Genomic DNA, 24,574 nt, shown 5'->3' with positions numbered 1-24,574 from the left:
GGTCATCTCTCTCTGTCTGATGTCAACACCCCTTTAAAGCCATAATGGCCTAGATCCAGTAATTCGTTAGAGAATGCAGAATGATCTTAGTCTAATTTTTTCATTCATGAGCTGGAATTCTTCTTTAAAGAGAAACTTCCCCTCAACAACTATTTGGTTAACTAGTGGTATCGATTATGGAGGAAAAACAGGATAAATGCTTGCTTTTTTCCCCCCTGCCACTTTTGAAAACCGTGAATTGGTTCACCATCATCCTCCAATAATGACCAATTCATCAAAAACATTATTACCCGTACCTCACAGCATACACAAAAGTTAACTTAGATGTTAACTTGGATGGATCAGAGATCTGAATGTAGAAGCTAAAACTATAATACTTTTGGAAGGAAGCAGAGGAGTAAATCTTCATGACCTTGGGTTGGGCGATGGCTTCTTAGACATAATACCAAAAGCACAAGCAACAGAAGAAAAAATAGATAAATTAGACTATATCAAGTTTAAAACTTTTATGCTGTGATACCATTAAGAAAGTGAAAAGACAACCCACTGAATAGGAAAAAATACTTTCAAATCATATATCTGATAAGGGACTTGTATCCAGAATATATAAAGAACTCATAATTAAAAAAAAAACCCCATTAAAAAATGGGTAAAAGGTCTGAATAGCCATTTCTCCCAAAAAGATAAACAGGTGGTCGATAAACACATGAAAAGATGCTCAACAGTCGTTGGGGAAATGCAAATCAAAATCGCAATGAGATACCACTTCATACTCACTGGGATGGCTATGATCAAAAAGACAGATGATAACAAGTTTTAGCAAGGATGTGGAGAAATTGAAACCCTGATACTCTGCAAGTGGGAATGTCAAATGGTGCAGTCACTTTGGAAAACAGTCTGGCAGTTCCTCAAAAGGTTAAACATAGTTATCTTATAACTCAGCAATTCTGCTTCTAGACATGTATCCAAGAGAATTGAAAACATGTTCACATAAAAAGTTATAAATGAATGTTCCTAGCAGCTTTATTCATAATAGCCAAAAAGTAGAAACAACTCAATTGTCTGACTGATGAATGGATAAACAAAAGGTGGTCCATCCATACAATGGAATATTATTCAGCCTTAAACAGGAACGAAGTTCTGTTACATTGAAATCATTGTGCTAAGTGAAAGCCAGCTGGGATTTGGATGGTAATTATGCTGAATCTGTAGATCAGTTTGGAAGTGTTGCTGTCTTAACAGTATTAAGTCTTCTGATCCTTCAACATGGGATGCCTTTTTATTTCTTTAGATCTTTTGTAATTTCTTTCAAAAATCTTTTGTAGTTTTCAGTGTATAAGCTTGCACTTTTTTGTTAAAATTTATTACTAAGTATTTTATTTTTGAGGCTGTTGTAAATGCACTGTTTTCTTGATTTCGTTCTCAGATTGTTCATTGCAAGTGTATAGAAATACAGTTGATTTGTGTATATTGATCTTGTGTCCTGCAACCTGGCTGGACTTGTTCATTAGTTGTAATAGTTTTTAGTGGATTCGTTAGGACTTTCTAGGTACAAGATCTTGTCATCTGTGAGTAGAGATAGTTTCACTTCTTCCTTTCCGATCTAGATGCCTTTTCTTTCATTTTCTTGCCTAATTGCCCTGGCTAGAACCTCCAGTGCAATGTTGAATAGAAATGGCAAGAGTGGGTATCTTTGTCTTGTTCCTGATCTTGGGGGGAAAGCTTCAAGTCTTTCATCATTGAGTGTGATGTTTGTTGTGGGTTTTTCATAGATGCCTTTATCGGGTTGAGGAAGTTCCCTCCTGTTTCTAGTTTGTCACTTTTTTTTTTTTTTTTTTGGGATGAGGAAAATTAGCCCTGAGCTAACGTCTGTTGCCCATTCTCCTCTTTTTGCTGAGTAAGATTGGCCCTGGACTAACATCCGTGCCCATCTTCCTTTACTTTATGTGGGACTCCTGCCACAGCATGGCTTGATAAGTTGTGTGTAGGTCCGTGTCCGGGATCCAAACCTGTGAACCTTGGGCCGCCGAAGCGGAGCGCTCAAACTTCACCACTATGCCGCCGGGCTGGTCCCATTGTCACATATTTTTATAATGAAGGAGCGTTAAATTTTTGTTAGATGCTTTTTCTGCATCTATTGAGATGATTGTGTGGTTTTTGTCCTTTATTCTAATGATATGGTGTAATACATTGATTGATCTTATATGTTGAGCTGTCTTTGCATTCCTGGGATAAATCCCACTTGGTCATGGTGCATACTCCGTTTTGTGTGTTGCTGTATTCAGTTTGCTTATCTTCTGTCCAAGAGGTAAGCATATTTTGTGGAGTGTTTGCTGTAAAACACTAGCAGTCTGCACTTTCGGCTTTGAAGAGAGTGTGGGTGTCTTCTGACCTCGGGAACACTTCTTCAGGTCCCTCCTTCCCCACTGGCACCTCAGAGACTGACTTGCAGGTCCGTGGTGGCCAGAGTGGGCCACAGTCCAGGATGCTGATCAGTTTCCTTGAACTACTTTGAAGGTGGAGACAACAAGCCAGCCCAAAACCCTTCTCCTTTACCCTGACCCTGTGGCCTGCTGTTGAGTGGGTCAGTGGCATGGAGGAGGCAGTGTTGGCCAGTGGTGGGTTCTGGGCCTAGTTTTCCAATAGTTGGAGAAGTTTGACCTTTGGCTAATCTCTGAACTTCCAGGGGGAGGTAACTAGTTTATCTCCGTGGTTTTCTAATGCTCTCTCTGGGGCTCTTATTCTGGTGTCACAGATAGAAGTTGGCCATCCATGCAGCTGGGGAGGAGAAAATTACTTATTTTCACTGACCGTGCAGTAAAATTGAACATTTCCTTCAGTTATGAAGATAGGCAACAAATGTCTGTGTCTTCAGGAGAAATCACAAATGTCTTCGTGTCCTGTTACAATTGTCACAGATTCTTGATTATTGTTTATGCTTGCCACTACTTCAGAATTACTGTATTGTTAGACCAGCTGCCAGGGCTTGTTATTTAGTGCATTAATAAAGAAAATATGGGGCCAGCCCCATGGCTTAGCGGTTAAGTACGCGCGCTCTGCTGCTGGAGGCCCGGGTTGGGATCCCGGGCACGCACTGACGCACCGCTTCTCCGGCCATGCTAAGGCCGCGCCCCACGTGCAGCAACTAGAAGGATGTGCAGCTATGACATACAACTGTCTACTGGGGCTTTGGGGGGAAAAAAATAAATAAATAAAATTATAAAAAAAAAAAAAAAGGAAAACGTTATATTGTTACATCACATATTTATTACTTTAGTATTTTGATACTTTCATCATTTTTACTCCTGTATATTTTAGTTTATGCCTTTAGAACATCATTCTGAGGTCAGTCATATTCTTTTCCACACTCCAGAGGAGTCATTCATCTCTGGACTAACAGCTTCTTTCCAATGTGGTGACTTCACACATCCCCAGGGACTTGGAGTCTCACCTTTAAGAAGGTGGGCACAGGCTCCTGGGGAAGAGGAAACAGCAGCGGTTATGGGAGACAAGCAGACCCAGGCCCAGAAAGCTTAAAACAACACCACCACCACCACCACCACAGTCCTAATGACATCATGATTCACTGTTTAAAGCCCAGCTATGTAGTGGCGGGTATATATCCTTTAGACTTTGTTTTGTGCGTAACGTAGCTGTTTAAAAGCACAAACACCTCTACGTACTGTTTGATAGCCTGAACTATTTAATTATGCATAGTATACATCTTTCCATATAAAAATATTTTTATAGAACTTTTAATAATAGCATTTAAAAAAATAGAAATCACAGAAGCGGGGTGTGATGACTGTGAAGAGTGGAGACACTGAACAGGCAGTGAAGTATCAAGTGTAGATCCCAGCCCACTGGTGGATCCACCTTGTCGTCCTGCTGTTAGTGCTGGGTCTGTCCTTAAGGATCATGTGCCAGAAATGGAATTGCTGGGTCAGAGGGCAAGCCTGTTCTGTATGGCTTTTGACGTTTGTAGGAAAATTGGCCCCCCAAGGGTACACCATTTCGTGCTTCCACTGGTAGCAGTGTGAGTGTTTCCTCAAATCCTTGCCAACACTGTGTATTTTCCTTCTTTTTTATCTTTGCTGATTTGATAGGCTATCATGTTTTCATTTGCATTTCTTTGATTCACTGCAGGGTTGAATAGTTTCATTTGATTTTGGCTCTTGGTTTATTTTTTTTCTTCTCAAATATCACCTCTGTGTTCTTGGCAGTATCAGTCAGGTCCTGGCAAGATGCAAATGTGGCCACAGTTGTTACAGGAAAATCACTTACTGAGGGGACCAGTTAGGGAGAGCAGGGCAGAGGAAGCAACAGGGCTGGATCCCTGCAATGGGACTGTGAGCCCTTCAGTCCTCAGGAGGCAGGTGGGAGGGACTGGGGGGGGGGTCACTGTAGGGGGAGAGGGGTGCGGCATTTGGGGGCACAGGGGGAATAACTCTCATTTCTCTCCTGCTCTCTTGCCTCCCCCTGGGGGCTCCTCTTGGCTCCAGGGCTGCAGTACACAGGATCCCGCCTTGGAGTACAGAGGAGGACAGAAACCATGTCTGGGGAAAAATGGAAAGAGGCAGCACTTGACCCTGTCTGTGTTTTCTTCCTGGGCATCTGCCCTTGGAGGAAGTCTTCTCCATGGGGAGCCCCTCTGGCTGTAGGGCAGTCTGGGAGTGGCAGGTGAGGATGCAGTGGCCACCATGTCCAGTGGGCCTGTCACAGTGCAGACCAGTGCAGGCTGAACTGATGTGGCTGTGGGCCTTGCGTTCCTTTTGCATTTTATTTTATTTATTTTTTATTTTTTATTTTTTTGGTGAGAGAGATTAGCCCTGAGCTAACATCTGTTGCCAGTCATCGTCTTTTTTTCTTGAGGAATACTGGCCCTGAGCTAACATCTGTGCCAATCTTCATCTATTTTGTCATGTGGTTTGCTGCCACAGCATGGCTTGATAAGAGGTATAGGTCTGCGCCCAGGATCCGACCCCGTGAAGTCAGGCTGCTGAAGCAGAGCGCGCTGAACTTAACCACTACGCCACCGGGCCGGCCCCTCCTTTTGCATTTTAATTCATGTATTGTGTTATTTATAGCTGTATACTCTACAGAATTTTGTAGACAGACAAAACATGGGTCTATTGTGTTTTACTGCAGGTAGCTGTAACCCTGATGTCAGGTTATTTCTGAGTCAGGCCCAAGCCAAGGTGCCCAGTGCAGAGCCTTTAGTCAACGCTGGAAGAGAAACGTGCTTCCCCGACACTGGAGCGTGCATGTCACAGGGTGGTTGATTTTGAGAAGGAAAGACACAGGAAGGACTTGCAACCTTCCTCCCTTCCCCAGCTCCCCCTCCTCCAGAATGTTCCAGAACCAAGCTGCCTGCTCCTACTGTGGTTAGGGCCCTGTCTTTGGAGGGTAGGTGCTGGTGCCTGTGGAGAGCACTGTCCCAGTGAGGCTGCACGGAGGCCGCCTGTGGTTCTCAGCTGAGCCCCCAGAGACATTTGGGGCTGGAGAATTCTCGTCTGTGGGGCTGTCTGGTGCCCTGCAGGGTGGTCATCTGAACCCCTGGCTTCTACCCACTAGATGATAGTAGCCCTTTCCTGCTCCTGTTGTGACAGCTAGAAATGTCTCCAAGCATTGCCAGATGTCCCCTGGGGGGGCCCGGTTGTCCCCAGCTGAGAACCCTGCCTAGAGGAATGCTGACACCTGTCAGTGAGCCCAATGGGCAGGATCCTTTGTGGGGCCTGTCCCTGTTTTTAGTGTTGCTTGATTTCAGGTGATTGGTCCTGAAGGGCCAGAGGCCTCTATGTGGTAGGTGTATTGGTGTAATGTTTTACCTGGTACACTTTTCCGGTTAGTTCAGGGAAATTTGTCCTTATGGACTAATAATTTCTAGCGCAGATTATTAAAGACATTGAGGAAAAGGACAGCTTGATCTGCAGAAGGGTCAGGTGAGGTAAAAGGCACCTACTTGTCTGGAGCAAAATGATGTTAAACCATAGTGCTATGTCTCCTGTCTGCTGGGGGTTGCCAGGGTAGGAGATGGGGCCATGCTGAGATGTGTTGGTGGGAAAGGCGGTCTCCTCGGCTAGCCTCTCTGAGCGGGATCAGAGCCTTGCCGCCGGCTCTTCAGAGCAGATCACAGAGTGCTGGTTACACAGTGCCAGCGTGGAGGGTCATGGGAGGCCGGCTGCTGCAACTGATGTGGGGTGTCACCAGGGCATTGTTGGAGGTGATGCAGCATTTCATACACTCTGTAGAGAAGTGATTTGCTCTCAGACAGTGGGACTCGCACACAAGAATCCCCAGTCCTGTGTCCTCTGGTCCTGAGGAAAGGCCAAGAGCAGCTGTGCCATCCACGATGCCAGAGGCCACCCCATGGGGGACACCTCAGGAGTGGGGTTGGGGGGCAGGCTGGCTTGTGCCCACCATGCTCCTCCCTCAGGGCTGCATGGCCGCTGACGAGCCCCTGAGATCTTTGGGGGCCACGGGGGTGACACGGGTATTGGTGCCTCCCCTCTCCAGTGATGGGTGGAGCCAGAGGGTCCTGCTGCCGCCCGACCCTACAAGTCTGCAGTTGAACTTGGTGAGCCTTGCATCGCACAGTCCAATACTAGAGGTGGCAGGATGTTGCAGAGGGTCCCTGGCCAGGACGCCTGAGTTTTATTCCCTTTATAGCCACTAACCTCCCTGAGGTTACGAGGACAGGGTATCTTTGTTCTGCACGCAGCCTGCAGGGGATCCAGTCCTTTCCTACATTCTACGCATGTTCACTGCATGCTTGCTGCGTGTCCAGGGCTGTTTTAGGCACCACAGGTCCAGCAGTGAACCAAATGGACAAGACCCCTGTCCTTGAGATGCTCCCAGCTGGCAGAATGCTGGGTGAGTGTGACTCTAGTGTGTCGTTGTGAGGTGCCAGGAGGACATGAGGCAGAGGGGGTCGGGAGGGGCTGCCCTGGCGGTCAGGGCAGGTGTCACTGAGCAGGTGACCTTTGAGCCAGCCCTCCGAGGAGAGGGCCTAAGAAGGGGGTGGGATGGGAGGGCCCTGGACAAGGCAGGCTCTTGGGAGTGTGCAGTCCGATTCTAGATGACCAGTGCTGTGCTGACAAAGAGCTCTAGTTTACGCCCACGTAAACCATGATGTCCTGATAGGTGAACGCCGACTGTGCAGCGTCCACAATTGTGAATGTTTTGTGTCTCTGCATGACCTTTTTCCCTTTTCCCTCTTCTCATCAGCCAGGGCCAACTCGTTTGTAGGAACAGCCCAGTATGTTTCTCCAGAGCTGCTCACAGAGAAATCGGCCTGTAAAAGGTAACCTGCTTTCATCTGATCCCTAATTCTCTTGTCTCAAAAGTAGCAAGTCCATTTTTCATGTGACATTACTAGGTAAGAGCGTGCCTTTCATGCCCTTTATACAGCTCAGCCTGCTGGGGAAGAAGTTAGCGTTTGCCTTCTGACAGGCGTCTTTCCTCTGGTAATCTGTGTGTTCTTATTGTTACACTTTTACTTCCTAGGGTGGTTCTTGCTTTACGCTTTGAGATGTGATCTTGTTCCTTTAGGAACAGCTAGCTATTCAGTGGGCGAAGTGTGGCCGACAGGTCTGTATTATTTCCTCGAGGCTTCCTGCTGTGTCCCAGAGCCCCAGGATCCTCAATGCTGCCTCAGTGGGCAGCCTGGCAGTGGCGCAGCTGTAGGTCAGCTGTTTAGGTAATAGGCTCTGCAGAGTGTGGGAAAGAGGCCTGGAAGGCAGTGTGTGTGGGAGGGGATGGAGCTGGTTTCCCAGCAGGTGTCCAGCCAGCATGAGCCAGCCCTAACCAGTTCTCAGATCTGAGACAGGCCTGGGGTAGCTGCAAGGTTGAAAGCCTTGATGTCCCTCACTTGTGAAAATTAGAATTTCAGGGGCAGATGCAGAGAACACAGGGGCTGGGGTTCTGCTTGCAGGAACAGAGGTCTGGAGAGTGGAGAAAGGTCAGCGGCAGGGCAGCTGGGCAATGGAGGAAAGAAAGGTGGGGATGCAATGGCAGGAATGGGGAGGAGTCTGGAGAGCTGTCTTGGGTGAGTATGAGGCAGATGGAGGACTGAGAGGTGGCAGTAGAGTCTGGGGTTTCAGAGTTTGGGGAGCGGTTCTAGATGGTGACAAGTTCTGTGGTCAAAGCTTTTCCTTGGATTCTTCCTGCTCTGGGCCAGTCAGACGCTCGGCCCACTGGCACCTTGCCTTGAGTTGACAGAGGGCCACATGGTCAGTGTCCTGCACTGGCAGGCTGCAAGGGGCCACCTTCCAAGAGTGATAGAGGGACCGTGCCAAAGGTGACGGAGGAGTGAATGGTTTTGGGGACGGCAGCTCTGTGTTTCTGAGCATGACAGCTTTTAAAAATCTCTTTAGGGGGTGGAGCCGGGGCACGGACATGATGATGCATGGCAGGATGCTCTGAAAAATTAAACTTGGGCATCTTCACACTCTTAGGGCTTTTTTTTTTTGTGAGGTAGATTAGTCCTGAGCTAACATCTGTTAGCAATCCTCCTCTTCTTGCTGAGGAAGATTGGCCCTGGGCTAGCATCCATGCCCATCTTCCTCTACTTTATATGGGATGCCGCCACAGCATGGCTTGACAAGCGGTGCGTCAGTCCGCGAACCCTGGGCTACCAAAGCGGAGCGTGTGAACTTAACCACTACGCCACCAGGCCAGTCCCTGTTTTTGTTTTTTTAACCTTATTCAGTCAACAGATTTTGAGCTCTTGGCGTGGGACAGACAGTATTGTAGGTCAGGGCTTCCCAGCTGGGGTGATTCTGACCCCCAGGGGACGTTGGCTGTGTCTGGACACAGTTTTGGTGTCACAACTTGGCAGGAGTGGGGAGGGAGTGCTATGGGCATCCAGTGGGTGGAGGCCGGGGGTACTGCTCAGCATCCTGCGATGCAGAGAGGGCCCCACAGCAAGAATGACCAGTCCCAGCTGTCCCCAGTGCTGAGGCTGAGAAACCCTACTTGGGGTGGTGTGTGCTGTTGGCCAGATTCTCAAAGTGTACGTTGCTGCTGCCTGAGAACTAGCTGTTCCTCGCCTTGGGGTTTGCACGTAGGATGAGGCAGCTCCTCGGCACTGATGGCGGAGGGTCTCCAGGCTCTCCGGAGTGAGATAAGGAAGACTCAGAGTGGCCGTCTTCTGTGTGGAAACGTGAGGAGAATGTCTACCCAGATTCACTTGTCCATGCCTTTAAAACTCTCTAGAAGGATATACAAGAAATGGGTAATAGTGCTTATCAGAACAGGATTGTGAGGGAGACATCACTGTGTATCTTTTTATGCTTTTAAATTTTTAATCATTTTTTTAATTCTAAAAGTAATACCTATTCATTGTAAAGAATTCTTAGAAAATATGGAGAAAGAAAGAACAAAAACCACTCATAGTCTCCAACCCACTGTAGTTGCAGGTAGATTTGGTCTGTCTTTCCAGTTATCTTTTACTGTGTGTTTCTATGTGTTTACATAATTTTTATACAACTGGAGTCATACTGAATAACCGATTTTGAATCCTGCTTCTTGCAATTATATAATGAACATTTCCCCATGTTACTGAAATTATTTGCTGACCTCTTTAACAGCTGTGTGCTTTTCCAGCGTATGAATTTATTGTAGTTCATTGAACTCTTCATTTATTGTTGCACGTTGCCGTGATTTTCATTTATTTGACACAATCTGATGTGCCTGCCGTGTGCCATGTGTCGTGTGCTATGGGGAGGTAGGGCATTCCTGCCCCTCTGGTGGGAAGATGGAGTGTCTGCTAGGTGGCACTGGGGCTGCCCCAAGTTCTCTGTTTGGATTTCAAGAAGTAGAGTGACTTAGTCTAACTGCACATCTTAAAAATCTTTGGTACATCCTGCTTTCCAGAAATGTTACACTGGCTTCCCAGTTTAGTTTTATTGTATTATTGAAATGATAAGATGCCTGCTGATGATAAAATGTTCAGATAACTCACAGAAGTAAAAAGTTAGCCGAAAGCCAGTTCTGGCAGTCCCAGTCCCTGGAGATGACCCGTGAAAGCAGCAGAGGCAGCTCCACCCACAGCCCTGCCCCTCCTCTCTGGCGCTTTTACGCTGAAAGGCCAATGCTTTTCTTTTTTTTTTTTTTTTGTGAGGAAGATCAGCCCTGAGCTAACATCCTTGCCAGTCCTCCTCTTTTTGCTGAGGAAGACCGGCCCTGAGCTAACGTGTATTGCCAATCCTCCTCCTTTTTTTTACCCCCCATTTTCTCCCCAAGGCCCCAGTAGATAGTTGTATGTCATTATTGTACATCCTTCTAGTTGCTGTATGTGGGACACCGCCTCAGCGTGGCCAGACAAGCGGTGCGTCGGTGTGTGCCCGGGATCCGAACCCGGGCCGCCGGTAGAGCGCGCACTTAACTCATAAGCCACGGGGCCAACCCCAGGCCGATGCTTTTTTGTCAGCATCTTTGTTGTGTCTTTCTTCGCATTTTAACTAGACCAAACAGTGGAGAAAACCAAGTGTAAAAACTACTTATTGAGTAGAATGGACATTCATTTTTTAAATGCCCTTCGCTCCATCTCTATGTTGTGACTCAGATTGCTGATCTCTTGCATTTTTAACCTCCATCAAGTGCCTCTTCTGTGCCGGGGCTGCTGTGCCAGTGACAGGCTGGCCAGGACAGAGCCGTCACCCAAGGCCCCCGGCACTGCAGCATGCCCTACAATTTCATCTTCCAGAATGCCAGGCTGGGGCCTCTTCCAGAAACTGACTGTATGTAGCAACTCATGAGTCCTACATACATTTAGGGCGTGAGAGGGGCAGCTGGCAGTGTGGGGCGAGGTTGCATCTTAGTGCTTTCATAGGGCTGAGCTGGGAATAGAATGCAGATCTTCCAGGGGAAATAAAATATGCAAAGTGGATCTCAGCCTGAGCTCTGAGATGGCACTGAGGAAAGAGAATGAAGGAGAGCAGGGCGGGGTTGGGGGTGACATCAAGGGCGAGGAGAGCAGCCCCTCCAGGGTCCATGCCAGCTGGTTCTAGAAACAACTTAGGGCACTTCAGAACTGCAGTGTGTTTCTTTTAAACTATAATCAAAATGTTTATAAAGGAGGGGTAGGGCTTTGCACAGCGAGTCTGACAAGGGAAGGAGAAAGCTTGCTTTGTGCACGTCCTTTGGATTGTCTGATTTGGCTCCTTGGCATACGTGTGCTTGTGTCTGTGTCCTGGGGGCAAACACTGAGTGAGTTATGAGAGAATCTGAGTTTATTCTTAGCATTATCAATCTGCCAATGACATGGACAAGCCCTTTCAGGCCCCCCAACCACCCCCCACCCCCACCCCCGGCACTGGAAAAAGGTGCTTTTCTGTTGTAGTCAGGAGTGACTTCTGCTCCCTCTTCAGGACCAGATTGGGCCTGTGAGGAAGTTGGTAGCCCCTGATGGAGGTGCCAGAGCTGTGAGGCTGGCTGCATGGCCTGGTCCAGTGGTGTCTGCTGTGTGCGGCATCCTCTGCCCCCAGGTCCCCAGGGAGGCCCCTAGAGAATGGCCTGGAGCAGGTTCCCACCCTCACACTGACATGGTTCTAAAGGAGAGAAGTAGATTGGAGGCTGAAATAGGGTGGTGTGAACAGACAGGATAGGAGTGAAATGTGCTTGTCACTGAAATTTTACAAATGTCATTCTTCTTTGTTTTTTCCCTCCCTTAAAGTTCAGACCTTTGGGCTCTCGGATGCATAATATACCAGCTTGTGGCAGGACTGCCACCATTCCGAGCCGGGTAAGAGACTGCTCTCCCCCGTCCACCCAGCCCATCACAGCAGCCTGACAAGGGAAGTGGGAGGGGGCAGTCCCAGGGTCTGGGCAAAGGTGGAGAGGAACTTTCATGATGATTCTTGAGTGAACACAGCAGCTCTTTGCGGGGAGAGGGAGACCACCGTCCCAGGAAAGGTACAGCTCTGCACTGGGGAGGTTTGTGTGACCTTGCCTGGAATGATGGTTTTTCTTATTTTACAGAAACGAGTATCTCATATTTCAGAAGATCATTAAGTTGGAATATGACTTTCCTGAGAAATTCTTCCCTAAGGCAAGAGACCTTGTGGAAAAACTTTTGGTAAATATTTTGAATTTTCTTCTGGTAAGGTGATCTGATAGCCACACCCTGAGTCCCTCTGGACCTGTGGTCAGAGGGGCTTTCCTGGAGGCACTTGTGTTTAATCAGAGGGTGTTTGAGGGGTGATAGTGGTGGTAGATAGGTTCGTATCTTCTATTTCATTCATTATAAGGCCTTTTCAATTTCCAAATGACTGATTCTTGACCTTAAAAAGACAGGAAATTACTGTATCATTTTGCATTTGCTCATCAACATACATAGCATTTTAAGTTACTTGATGGAGCACCTGGGTGTGTTACAATGGCAGATGGCTGTAAATCCTACTTAGTGACATCTGTGAATATCACCTTTAGAGTCAGCTACGTGAAGGTTTTAAAGATCAACCCAGGTAATATGACAAAGGTAAACAGATTTACCAGGACACGTTTGTCCGTTTATGTTCTAGAAACTGCAGCATCCCTGCCCCTGGGGTGCCTTGGCTCTAGACCTTCACTTAACTGATCTCGGGGGAGCAGGGTCGGTCCTGCCTCCGTGGGGGGGTGTGCTTGATCCTCTGGGGGTGGGGTGAGTGTGCAGCCGAATTCTGGAGGAGACCCTTTGAGATCAAGCACTGGAGGGAGACGGGGCACTTTATTCCCATCTGTGATAGCTTACCGTCCAGACGAGTTCTTCGTTCTCTTTGTTCTTAATGTCAGTAGTTCATTTTTGTTTGTTTGTTTTAGGATCTTTAACTGTATATTTTAAAAGAATACTTGCTGCTGTTCATTAAATTTTGAGGTTGTGATTCATTTTCACTTGTGAGAGGGGAAGGGACAGAGATGAGAGAAGTGAAGGAGCCCCTGAGGGTGACTCTGTGGTCCCTGGTCCGCTGTGGGCTCTGGTGGATGGGCCACGGTGCCCTTCCTATTTCCAGGAGATGGTGAAAATTGAAAAGAACTACTCAAAAAGAATGTTTTTTGTCAGAATTACTTTTTAACCCTAACACTGACTTGTCTCGACTTTTGTTTAAGGTTTTAGATGCCACAAAGCGATTAGGCTGTGAAGAAATGGAAGGATACGGCCCTCTGAAAGCCCATCCATTCTTTGAGTCCATCACGTGGGAGAATCTGCACCATCAGACGCCTCCAAAGCTCACAGCTTACTTACCAGCCATGTCAGAAGATGACGAAGACTGCTATGGAAACGTAAGCTGGCTCACGTGTGTCGGGAACAGCCCAGGCAAAGATGAGTTCTGCTTGTCATGCTGTGTGCAATTGGTTCCTCTGTGCACAGGGAGTTTGTACCCACAAGCCACAGGACCCCGATTCATAGGATGGGTGGCTAAAGGGGAAGCCAGCATAGATCTGTTGGTAGTTGGACACTTTGTGGTGGCCCCAAGTCTGAGTCTCTCACCTAGACGGGCCAGTAAGGCTTCCATCTATCTATACGTCTGCCCCAAGTGCAGATCACCAGGCTCTGGAGTGGGCAAGTCCCTTTTTCTCATTTCCTCTAGTTAATTTTCACCCAAATGGGTCGAACTAGATCTAGATGTTGGGTGGGAGGAGTCTAGAGCCAGTGGGAACAACACCCTCCACGGCTCCTGGACACTGAGTCTCCTGGTGGGCTTGTCTTCTGCTTTTGGCTGGCGCCTTTATAATTGTGTGTTGTGTCTAAAGACATTCTGGAATGTTTCTGATCTTTCCGAGAGAAGCCCAGGGTGCTGCTGCTTTGAATGTTATGGAGACGTGGCATTGAGGGTGGACACTGGTCACTGTCGGCTTTTAGTGCCTGAGAGAAGTAGAGACTATGGCACAGGCCTGAGAGGTGTGGCACCCTGGGGTTTCTGGGAAGCTGCAGTCACTGGCTTGACTTCAGACGTAGGGTCTTAAGTGTCCTTTGTTCTTGAAGCTTTCCTTTTGGAAGATGTGAAAGATATGGAAGGGAACAGAGGAGTACAGTGAGCTGCAGGTACCCATCAGCCACCTTCAGTTATCAACTGCTGGGCAGTCTGTTGCTCCCTCATCACCTCCACCATGACTCCCGTATCTAAACACGATTTCCAGTGTCTTTAGTATCACAGATAGTCCATTCTTCTGGTTTGATTTCTGTCATTGTGGCTTATTCTAGCCAATTATCATATATAGAGTCCCACTTTAGTTGACTGGGGAATTCTAGATTTTATCTAAAAGTCACCTAAAGCTAAGTTAAATCACTACTGGTATCACCTCTTTGAGACCAGGAGCTCCCTGTGTCTCCTGCCTACTGTGGTAAGCGACACACCCCCTTTTTTGTCCTGAAATATCCTTTGTGCGCAGACTTGAATAGAGCCAGATGTAGAGAGCTGTCTTGCTCTTCTGACCTGCTTCCCTCCACGGTGGCCATGGCCGTCCCCAGCCTCCATGCATGCAGACTGAGAGCACTCAGCCCCAGGACTCCCTCCGCCGGCCCTAGGTGCCATCCTCAGCCCTGATGTCATTCCTGAGTCATGGCCAGCAGGACCGGGTCGGGGCTCCAGTGTCTTTGGTAGGGGTGTCCCAGGGAAACAGTTCACTCTGCCCGCCAAGCTCTGAAGGAGCCTCGTAGGCCCTGGTTGTCTGGGCTCTCAATGCCCGGGGAGCTCAGCTTCATGTGGCGTGTGTGTGTGTGTGTGCACACTGGAGTGTCTTTTGCAGGCTCTCTGTCTGCTGTTTCATCGCATTTGCCATGTTGAGACCTCTGGCTTCTTGGTACCTACGTGTTGCTGATTTAAAACTGGCTTCATGTGTTAACAGCTTACTTTTTGTTAGATGGTTCATCCTCAGCTTGAAAAGCTGTGTGGTTTGAAAGCCTTGGAAAGTACTCAGGCAGAGCTCCCTACACCAGATTCACATTTGGACAGTTAGTGAGCCTTCAAAAAGACTTGGACCTGGAAAGGTGTCAGATACAGAGGAAACCTGCTCCAGGAGGCGCTCCCTTCCTGCAGGTGTTGACAGCGCATCATGGAGCGGGGCAGTCTCTCCAGAGAGGCTCCTGGAGAGTCCAGTGTCTTTTTCAGCAGGAAGGGGGCTTCCGCCTGAGGGCGAGGAGCTGCAGCATGTCTTTATTCAGGGAATGACGAGAGCAGGTGCTTTGTTCTCTTCCGTGTTCCTGGTACCCCGCTGGTGGCTGATGGTAATGCTGGTGGTGGGACTCTGCGTGAGCTGCGCAGGTGTGGCTCCTTGGAGAAGGGTCAATGTTGGACCAGCATGATCAGGAGTTTCCTCGCAATGCGTTGGTGAGCACTTCCACTCCAACCCAGTGCCACCCCTCGTCACGTGTCGTTTCTGGGCCTGGGTTTTGTGCTGCGGGTCTGAACTAGGTGCTGCTAAAGGGAGAAGAGTAGAGAGCAGAAATAGAGCATCTGGAGCTTTCCATGGGAACAGTACAGTGGAGCCCCCAGGACAGGAATCACCCAGCAAATGATTCCGGTGGTTGTGGCAGTAAGCCAACAGCTAGTAAGCCCTACAGGTCTGCGATGGAAGCAGGGCAGCCACTGCATTGGAAGGACGCAGAGGACTGGTTCTGAATTTGGTATTGGCCAGTTGGGTTTAATCTTGGGCCAGTTCTGAGCTTCAATTTCCCCATTTCAGAAATGGGTTGATGGTAACAGCCATCTCACTGGCTTCATAGGCTCGTTGAGGCACCCAGGGGCCTCATGGAAGCCTCTGTAAACAGACGCCGCATAGAGGTGGCCTTGGCCCCGAGAGTCCTCAGAGAGGAAGTGGAGAATGCACCACAACAAGGTCTTAGACAAAGGGGCCTCGGGAGTGTCCTGGGGTCACTCCCACCTAGGACCAGCAAGGTGGGGCTGAGGCTGTTGTCGGTGCTGTGTGAGCATGTGGGAGAGGGCTGCTCAGGGCAGCAAGTGAGGAGGGTGGGCACAGGGTCTGCAGGACCTCTGTAGGTGGTGGCCAGGACCTTACTGGAGGTACAGGGGACTTGGAAGGATGTGCTGCACTATCCTCCCGCCTGTTGCTGGTGGCACCTTTTCTTTTCCCTTGTTGCTAGCCATGGTGGGGCTCAGGTGTGGGGCCTGCAGCCGTGGGGCCTGCAGCCGTGGGGGACAGTCTGTCCAGGGTGACCATTCCCCCCAGCTCTTTGCTGGAGGCTCTCTGGCCTGGTCAGTGGCCCTAGGAGTGTTTGAGTGCACAGGGACCAAAGGAGAGGGCGCCGGAGCTTCAAGGGTCTTGCCACCGAGCCTCTGCGCCTGGGAGGTGGATCCTGTGGGTGGATCCTGTGGGGCCACGCGCATCCTGTCCCTCCTCTTCCCAGCAGGTGTCCCAACCCCTCCTCTAGTCGGGGCAACATAGGGGCTTGCAGAGGTCAGTAGGTTCCAGGTCCCAGGTCTCACCTTCTGGAGATGATGACTGAAGGTCAGCCCTTCTCTGGGGCAAACATCTTCTGATGTTCCCATCAGAAAGGGAATCCAGACCAGGCAGGATCCAGCCTTGCCCTGTTCAGTGGCCAGCTGTCCTGTGGAGGAGAAATCAGCTGCCCACACTTACCAGGAGAAACAGAGCTGGGCTGAGCTCTGTGGCTCATCTCCCAGGGGGGCCTTGGGGCCTTCAGGGTGTGAGCTTGCTGGGTGTAAGATAGGTCAGTGTGTGTCTGGATCTTTGGGCCACAGGGAGAATGAAGGCAGTGTTCTCACTTTTTCTTCTTCTCTGTGCAGTACGACAATCTCCTGAGCCAGTTTGGCTGCATGCAGGTGTCATCGTCATCCTCCTCCCACTCCCTGTCTGCCTCGGACGCAGCTCTGCCACAGAGGGCGGGCAGCAACATCGAGCAGTATATCCATGACCTGGACACTAATTCTTTTGAACTGGACTTACAGTTTTCTGAAGATGAGAAGAGGTTATTATTGGAGAAGCAGGCCAGTGGAAACCCTTGGTAAGAATTTGTAGACAGAAGCAGTGCTCCATTTAGAAACACAGAGCGGAACACATGGGGACTTGAGACGTGGGAAACTGAGAGCCAGGCACCTCGTCTTTGTCACCGCTGCTTGTAAAGGCTTCGCGCCGCCTCACGCCTCCCACAACAGCCTTTAACGCTCTGCAAAGGGTCCAACTGGAAATGGGTATTGGTAGGCATTGGCCCGGGGTGGGGGGTAGTGGGTTTGGGACTGTCAGGGCTCTGGCCCTTGGGGCTCAGTGGGCCGGGCATGCCACATCCGTGTTCCAGCATGGATTCACCATGATTTAAATAACCGCTGCCCTGAGAGGAGACGGTTGGGGTGTTCTGGAGTTTTTGGTGTCATAAATCATCCTTTGTACATAGCTTTTCCCACTTGTCTGAATATTTCTTTTAAGGTGAAATCTTGGGGTGGCAGGTGGAGTGAGGGGTGCACATTTAAGAAGGCGGGGCTGTGTGTCTGCGGTGCCTGAGAACCCCATTTCCCAGTGGTCTTGCCTGAGTGTTTTGATGCTCTAAAAATGGGCCCGTGTGAATTTGCTTTTGTATTCTTGTTGAGGCAAACATCTTCTGTGTTCATTGGTCATTTGTATTTATTTTTTCAAGGTACTTTGTGTCCTTTAACTATTTTTCTTTTATGTCTTGCATCTTTTTAAAATTGACTTTTAAGAGCCATAGATATGAAGAATATTTCTCTGTTATATATTTTGTAAACATTTGTCTTCAGTTTCTCTCTTCAGTCTGTGTGTGTGTGTTTTTGTGTGGAAGTTGCAAATTCTTACAAAGTCAAACCTGTCTGTGTATTTATTTTCTGTTTTCTGTCTTGGTCATGTTGAGAAGAGCTTCTGCACCCTGACATTTTCTTCACGCATTTTTATGGTGTCATCTTCCGCATGGGCAGAGAGGAGCTGGAGATTAGGGGTGGGGCGGTGTCTTTCGGGAAGTTGTGTTGGGGTAGGAGATATGTGGAGATGGAAGGAAGAAGGCAGAGCAGGATTTGAGGGCTCGGCCAGGCAAGAGAGAAGACATGGGATTTAGGAGCGGTTGTTTGGAAGAGTGAGAGCAAGGAGGAGGTGAGGTGCAGAGGAAAAGCAGCATGTAGATGAAGCTAGGATTTTGTACCATTAGAAATTATTATCTCTAGAAAAAGTGAGTGTAGATGTTGGCCAACTGAAATAATCTCCCACTTCTTGGGAGTTTATATTTTCTAAAGTAGCATTACTAGGAGTATTAATATGTACTGAGCAAGAGGGAAGGGGCTCTGATCAAAACAGTTTGAGCACTGCTAGGCCATACGCTCCAAGCAGGTCTGTGCACTGGGTCGTGTGGGAGCTTCCTGGGCCTACGCAATGGGAGTAGTGATCCCTAAGAAGGGCCTGCTGTGTCCTCCCCTCAGGCTGGGCGGGGAGCAGAGCACGATGGAGAAGTGCTGCTGCAGGCACATAGGTAATGCCCCAGAAGATCTGCATGCCTCTGCCAGGGGTGTTTTCAGAGGCCCTGGGTGGCCCAGACCCTTCAGCCTGCAGTTCTGGGCAGGACAGAGCAACTGGTGGCAAGTCACGACGTGCAGCCTCTTGCCTGCTCTCTTTTTGTTCCAAGTTGGCTTCCCTTTCCTCCAGATTCAGGCCCGTTTGGAAGCTAGTGACTACAGAAAGCTTGAGGCATCTCTTATTTGGCCAGTGGGAGATCTGTCAGGCACTTTGTTCTTTAGAACAGTGGTTCTCAATGTATGACCCATGGACCATAATGCTAATTTTGTAATAACACTAAGATGATATTTGCTTTTTTCACTCGTATTTTCTATGAACATAAGGCTAATGGAATGTGTATTTTCTTGTCTTTTTTTTTTTTTTTTTTTTTTTGTGAGGAAGAGTAGCCCTGAGTTAACATCCGATGCTAATCCTCCTCTTTTTGCTGAGGAAGATTGGCCCTGGGCTAACATCCATGCCCATCTTCTTCTACTTTATATGGGATGCCACCACAGTATGGCTTGACAAGTGGTGAGTCCGTCTACGCCTGGGATCCGAACCTGTGAACCCCGGGCCACTGAAGCGGAGCACGCGCACTTAACCACTGCGCCACTGGGCCAGCCCCTTTTCTTGTGTTTTTTGAATCTTCTAAATCTATCTATACCATAGGTTTATGGTATAAATATGTGCATTTTTAGAGATTAATAAGTTTTCAGTATTTCTGCTGGGCTGTTACTAGCTGTCTTCTGTTATAACCTGCTATAATTACTGTAACTTGGTATCATTCAATAAATTATTGCTTTGAAATCCTGAAGCTTTCCTTGTGCCTACCTGGAAATACAACAAGAAGTAAGTACACTTTGTTGAGTTGTTTTGTAGTAATATTAAGAAATTTCTCAAAAACTTTTCTAAATATTATCTGAAACTGTTATTTTAGATTTTAATGATATATATTCTAAAATAAAACAACATTTATAATATATTTTTCTTATTTAAGTATGGCTCATTGACTTAAAAAGGGAGACTTGCTTTCTCAATCCACAGAGCACCACCTAAGTCTAAAGATGCTAAAAACAAGACACGGACATATCAGAGAGTTCTCTGACTCATGGGAGGGAGTAATCTACTCCAGAGAAACTCGGCAAAACTGTAAATATAAAACAAAAATAGGACAATAGCTACCTTTTCTTGGCTTTCTAGATGCGCCATTTTGTGTCTGTGAACAGAACGTTTTTGCATACTATTATGGTGCCAGTTAAGTTGCAGCATCAGTTTGAGACCAATCATTCAGAGTTTTAAAGGTAAAGGAATTGAATATTTTAAACGTACATGTGATGAGGTCTTTCAAAGCCAAGCATTAAAAAGCGCCTGAAGCATCTTATAGAGAAGTTATATTGTCAAGGCTAGAGAAGTGCACTTGTGAGCTGAGAGACGAAAAAGCCTCGGGCCATTGACAAGGCTGAGTGCCTGCTGGATGAAAGTCTGTGAGAGAAATCCCGGCACTGCCTGTCTCCCATAGAGGAATTTGCGGGATTAAAGCTGTGGCTGCGGACATGCAGAGGGGTGGGTATCTCTACTGCTGAGCTGCACTTTTGTCTTACAAGTGGATGAATCTGCGGACTACACTAGGCTTGCTGCTTTGCTTGCATTCATCTGTTATCAACTCCAACTTACCATCAAAGAAGATATTCTTTTGCCTGAGTGCTTGGCAGTAAGCACAAGTGGTGCCGAAACCATCAGTGTGGAGCACCTCTTGAATCTCATGGTTTGTTCTGGAACAGATGTGTTGACATGTGCACGGAGGGTGCAGAAGCAGTGGTAGGTAACAGTGCCATTGCCAGATCGCAAATCCAGGTTGTGGCCCCAAACGGTGCTGGAAGACCTGAGTTCTTCACAGCCACATGCTCACAGGGAAAAAAGAAAAGCCGGTCTCACTTATGAGTAGTCATTAAAAATTACTGATTTTATTAACATTCTGTATAATGAAATGGTAAGTATGTGTAAAACACTTCTGCTGCCAACCCAAGGGTGACAGTCATCTCAAGAAAAGCACTTGTGTGATGGTTTGCATTGGGAGCTAAACTAGCTACTCTTTTCATAGAAGACCGTTTTCACTGGAAAGTTTGACAAACTATGGTTATTCAGACTTGGCTATTTTGCTGATATTTTTCTGGAAAAGAAATAGAACGAGCCTGTCACTTCAAGGAAAACAACTGCCAGTATTTGTAACCAATGATAAAATCAAAACCTCAAGTGAAAATTAGAATTTTAGGAAACTTTATCCATCACTGTGAGCTTGACATCTTCCCCATACTTAAAGACTTTTTTGAGGAGATAGGTAGTGATATTAATGAATTGATTTGTTGATAGTGTAGAATGAAATTTTTCAACATTTGGAAATTCTCCATAACTCAGCAAACCACTATCTTCCAGATGACCGATGTATGGCACTGTAAAATCATGCGAGGGTGGAAGATCTCTTCAAAGCACAGGGTAGAAGATTCTAATGTCACAGAGCATGAGAAATTCATTGTTGGGGATTGAGAGTCCACGTGACAGCTAACTTGAAGAAACTACACTTGTCGAGTTTGGGTGTAGTATCAAAGAGGAATGCCCACAAATATCTGAAAAGGCTATTAACATATTCCTCCCTGTTCCAACTACTTAGATCTGAGTGAGGCTGATTCCTTCATGTACTTCAGCCCAGACAACACATCACAGTAGAGTGAAGGCAGAGGCAGATACAAGAATCAGCTCTCTTCTGTGAAGCCAGATAGTAAAGAGATTTGCAAAATGTATAGCAGTGTCATGCTTCTCATTAATTATCTTTGTTTTGGAAAAAAAGTTATTTTTTAAAGAATAATATAACAGATTTATTATTGTTTTTTAATGAATTAACTATTTGAAATTGTCTGCTTTAATGTCTCATATGTAAATATTGATGAATGTAACCCAAATAAAGGAAAGCTCTTTGGCGTCTTCCATAAAGTTTAAGAGTGTAAAGGAGTCCCAAGACCTGAAGGTTTGAGAGCTGGCTTTTTTTTCCCCCATGTATAGCACATGCTTTAATAAACATTTTTTAAAATTTTGTTGAGGTCATAATAGTTTATAACATTGTGAAATTTCATTTGTACATTATTATTTGTAAATTACCATATATATGTACCCTTTTACCACTTATGCTCACCCCCCAACTTCCTTCCCCTCTGGTAACCACTAATCTGTTCTCTTTGTCCACGTGTTAGTTTATCTTCCACATATGAGTGAAATCATATGGTGTTTGTCTTTCTCTGTCTGGCTTATTTTGCTTAGCATAATACTATCAGGGTCCATCCATGTTGTTGCAAATGGGATGATTTTGTCTTTTTTTATGGCTGAGTAGTATTCCATTATACATATACACCACATCTTCTTTTTTTTCTTTTCCCTGAGGAAGATTAGCCCTGAGCTAACATCTGTTGCCAGTCTTCCTCGTTTGTTTTTGTTTTTGTTTTTGTTTTTTTGTGAGGAAGATTGGCACTGAGCTAATACCTGTTGCCAGTCTTCCTCTTTTTCCTTGAGGAAGAGTGGTCCGGAGCTAACATCTGTGCCCATCTGTGCCAGTCTTGCCCTATTTTGTATGTGGGACGCTGCCACAGCATGGCTTGATGAGTGGTGTAGGTCTGGGCCGGGGATCTGAACCTGCAAACCCCAGGCCTCCAAAGCAGAGCACACTGAACTTAACCAACACACCACTGGGCTGGCCCCCAATCCTCCTCATTTTTTACTTGAGGAAGATTAGCCCTGAGCTGACATCTGTGCCAGTGTCCCTCTACTTTATATGTGGGTTGCCACCACAGTGTGGCTGACTAGTGGTGTAGGTCCCTGCCCAGGATCCGAACCTGCGAACCTGGGCTGCCAACGTGGAACATGCCGAACTTAACCACTACACCATGGAGCCAACCCCTGCCACATCTTCTTTATCCATTCATCAGTTGATGGGCACTTCCATGTCTTGGCTATTGTGAATAATGCTGCGATGAACATAGAGTTGTATAAGTCTCTTTGAATTGTTGATTTCAAGTTCTTTGTATACCCAGTAGTAGGATAGCCGGGTCATATGGTATATCTATTTTTAATTTTTTGAGAAATCTCCATACTGTTTTCCATAGTGGCTGTACCAGTTTGCATTCCCACTGAGAGCTGGCTTTTAGAGCAAACCAGCATGGCCACTTGGTCCTCCCTTGCCTGCCTAGAAGCAAAGCGTGAAGAGCCCTCCTGAGGTGGTCAGGAGGGCCACATCGGGACTCTGGCAGCCTTACTCAGCTCTCCTCGGGGTGGCTGTGCCCTGAAATGGCCCAAGCTTTCTGGTGGCCCCAGGCTTGCATCCTTGAATATGGCCTTCTTGAGGTCTGGGTGGGATGATAGGGTGAGGGGAGAACTCTGGCTTTGGAATCAGGAAAAAGGGGGATTTTTACACTGTTACCCCTTGTGAAATGACTGTAGGCAAGTCATGAGACCCTCAGCCCTGATGTTGACATCCATATAGAGATGATGATAAATGTCACCTGTGTGGGGGGAGCCAGAAGCTGTGTGTGCAAGTGAGGCTGTGGTAAAGCCCTGTCTACATGCTAAGAGTGGGGCGTGTCTGACTTAGGTCTGGTTTTGGCTCTGAATCTGCAGATGGCATCTGGCATCTACCACCTGCCCAAGAGAAAAAGGTGCCTATGCTGGGGGGAGGGGTGTTTTCTTCAGGGAGTAGGAATTCACTTTTTGAAGTAAACACCAAAATGATTCCTTTAAGTACTTAAACTTTTCAAAGTAGATAAATAACTAGTATCCTGTTCTAAGTCAGTTGATTAACTGAATGAATGGACTGGGGTGTTTATGCCAATAGTGGAGCTCCTGACCGTCTCTGTCCACGCCCTTGGTGCCCTGCCTCGTGGGTTCCTTTCGCCCCAGCCATTGGATCCAGTCAGGAGCCCAGCTTTGGCTTCTCACCATCTGGGACCCAGTGGCTCTCTGTCTCGTCGGAGGTGAGGCTGTGTGCTTGCAGGCCCATGTGAAAGGGGGAGAGGTCGTGCTTGTCGGTGCACCAGAGGGGCTGGTACCTGTCACTCGGGGGTCCACACTCTGCAGGGACAAGAAAGGGGCTTGTCTGCTTCCCTACAGTGCTAGAACGTTCTGTTGCTGAACTGTTGCTGTGGCTTCAGTTTCACTAGTATGAATGATACTGCTGTAAACTTTTGTGCTCGTCATCTTTGTGTCTCTTTTCTTCCCTAGGATAGATTTCCAAAGTGCTTTTTCAGCAAGTCTCCTAATTTCAGGGCCATTGGTGCTGGTGCAAGTGAGAACACCACTTGCCCAGCATCCACATCGCGTTTGCCTACACACCACTGTGGTGTGCACCTGGAGACCACAGGGGCTCAGTTTCATGTAGGGCCATTGAGAATTTTTTGGGTCACTTAATTCCTCTTTGGGGAATTTCCAGTTTGTACCTGTTGCTCAGTTTTCTGTTGAGATTTTAAGCCTTATATGTCACTTCGTCTATGCTCTGTGGAGTACAGATGTTGACTCTTTGTGGGTCGTATTTGCTGAAAATCTTCTCCAGCCTGTTTTCTTGTTAATTTTGGTTATTTTTGTACTTAGAGGTTCCGTTTGTTCTCATGTAGTCATGTCTGTTATTCTGTATTTGGTGACTTGTTTTGTTTTCAGTTTAGAAAGTAACCCCTCCCACCTAGGCTTGATGAATATCCCCTTCTCTTTTTCTTCTAGTTCTTCTCTTGTTTGATTTAACGTTCTGCACTGTCTCTTGTGTTAATCCACCTGAGGCTGCAGAGACACTATGAGGCCTCTTCCTTCTTTGCCTGTCTGGCAGGCTGCCCTGGCGATCTGGTGCTGTCAGCCTGGTGCCCAGCAGCCCGGCTAACTGAAGGGCTTGGTGTGAGATCTTTAATCAGCCTGGACTTAAATTGTGTCCCCCTCCCCGTCCGTATAATTTAATTAAAGCCGTCTTCTTGTTGACTTGTAAGTTGTTACTACACATTGAGTACTTATATAATAGGGCCTGTTCGTTAGGAGAGGCTTTCTGTTTGGCTCCATTGTTTTGTCTGTGTATTTCTGTGCTGCAGTAGATCCT

The 24,574-nt window shown here is 47.3% G+C and overlaps 1 protein-coding gene across 5 annotated transcripts in view; it reads left to right on the top strand.

Annotated features, from left to right (window-relative positions):
* PDPK1 (3-phosphoinositide dependent protein kinase 1) overlaps window positions 1-24,574 on the top strand; it is a 77,754-nt gene that overhangs the window by 44,241 nt on the left and 8,939 nt on the right. For all 5 annotated transcript variants that reach the window (XM_058570262.1, XM_058570261.1, XM_058570264.1 and 2 more), the window contains 5 exons: window positions 7,228-7,303; window positions 11,678-11,746; window positions 11,983-12,079; window positions 13,090-13,263; window positions 16,749-16,966. In XM_058570262.1, the coding sequence (XP_058426245.1) occupies window positions 7,228-7,303; window positions 11,678-11,746; window positions 11,983-12,079; window positions 13,090-13,263; window positions 16,749-16,966 (634 nt within the window). The remainder of the gene's footprint in view (window positions 1-7,227; window positions 7,304-11,677; window positions 11,747-11,982; window positions 12,080-13,089; window positions 13,264-16,748; window positions 16,967-24,574) is intronic.

Source organism: Diceros bicornis, chromosome 26 (assembly GCF_020826845.1).
Source record: "Diceros bicornis minor isolate mBicDic1 chromosome 26, mDicBic1.mat.cur, whole genome shotgun sequence".
Classification (NCBI taxonomy): domain Eukaryota; kingdom Metazoa; phylum Chordata; class Mammalia; order Perissodactyla; family Rhinocerotidae; genus Diceros; species Diceros bicornis.
Note: the sequence above shows the minus strand (reverse complement) of the source record. Positions and strands in the feature narration are given on the sequence as shown.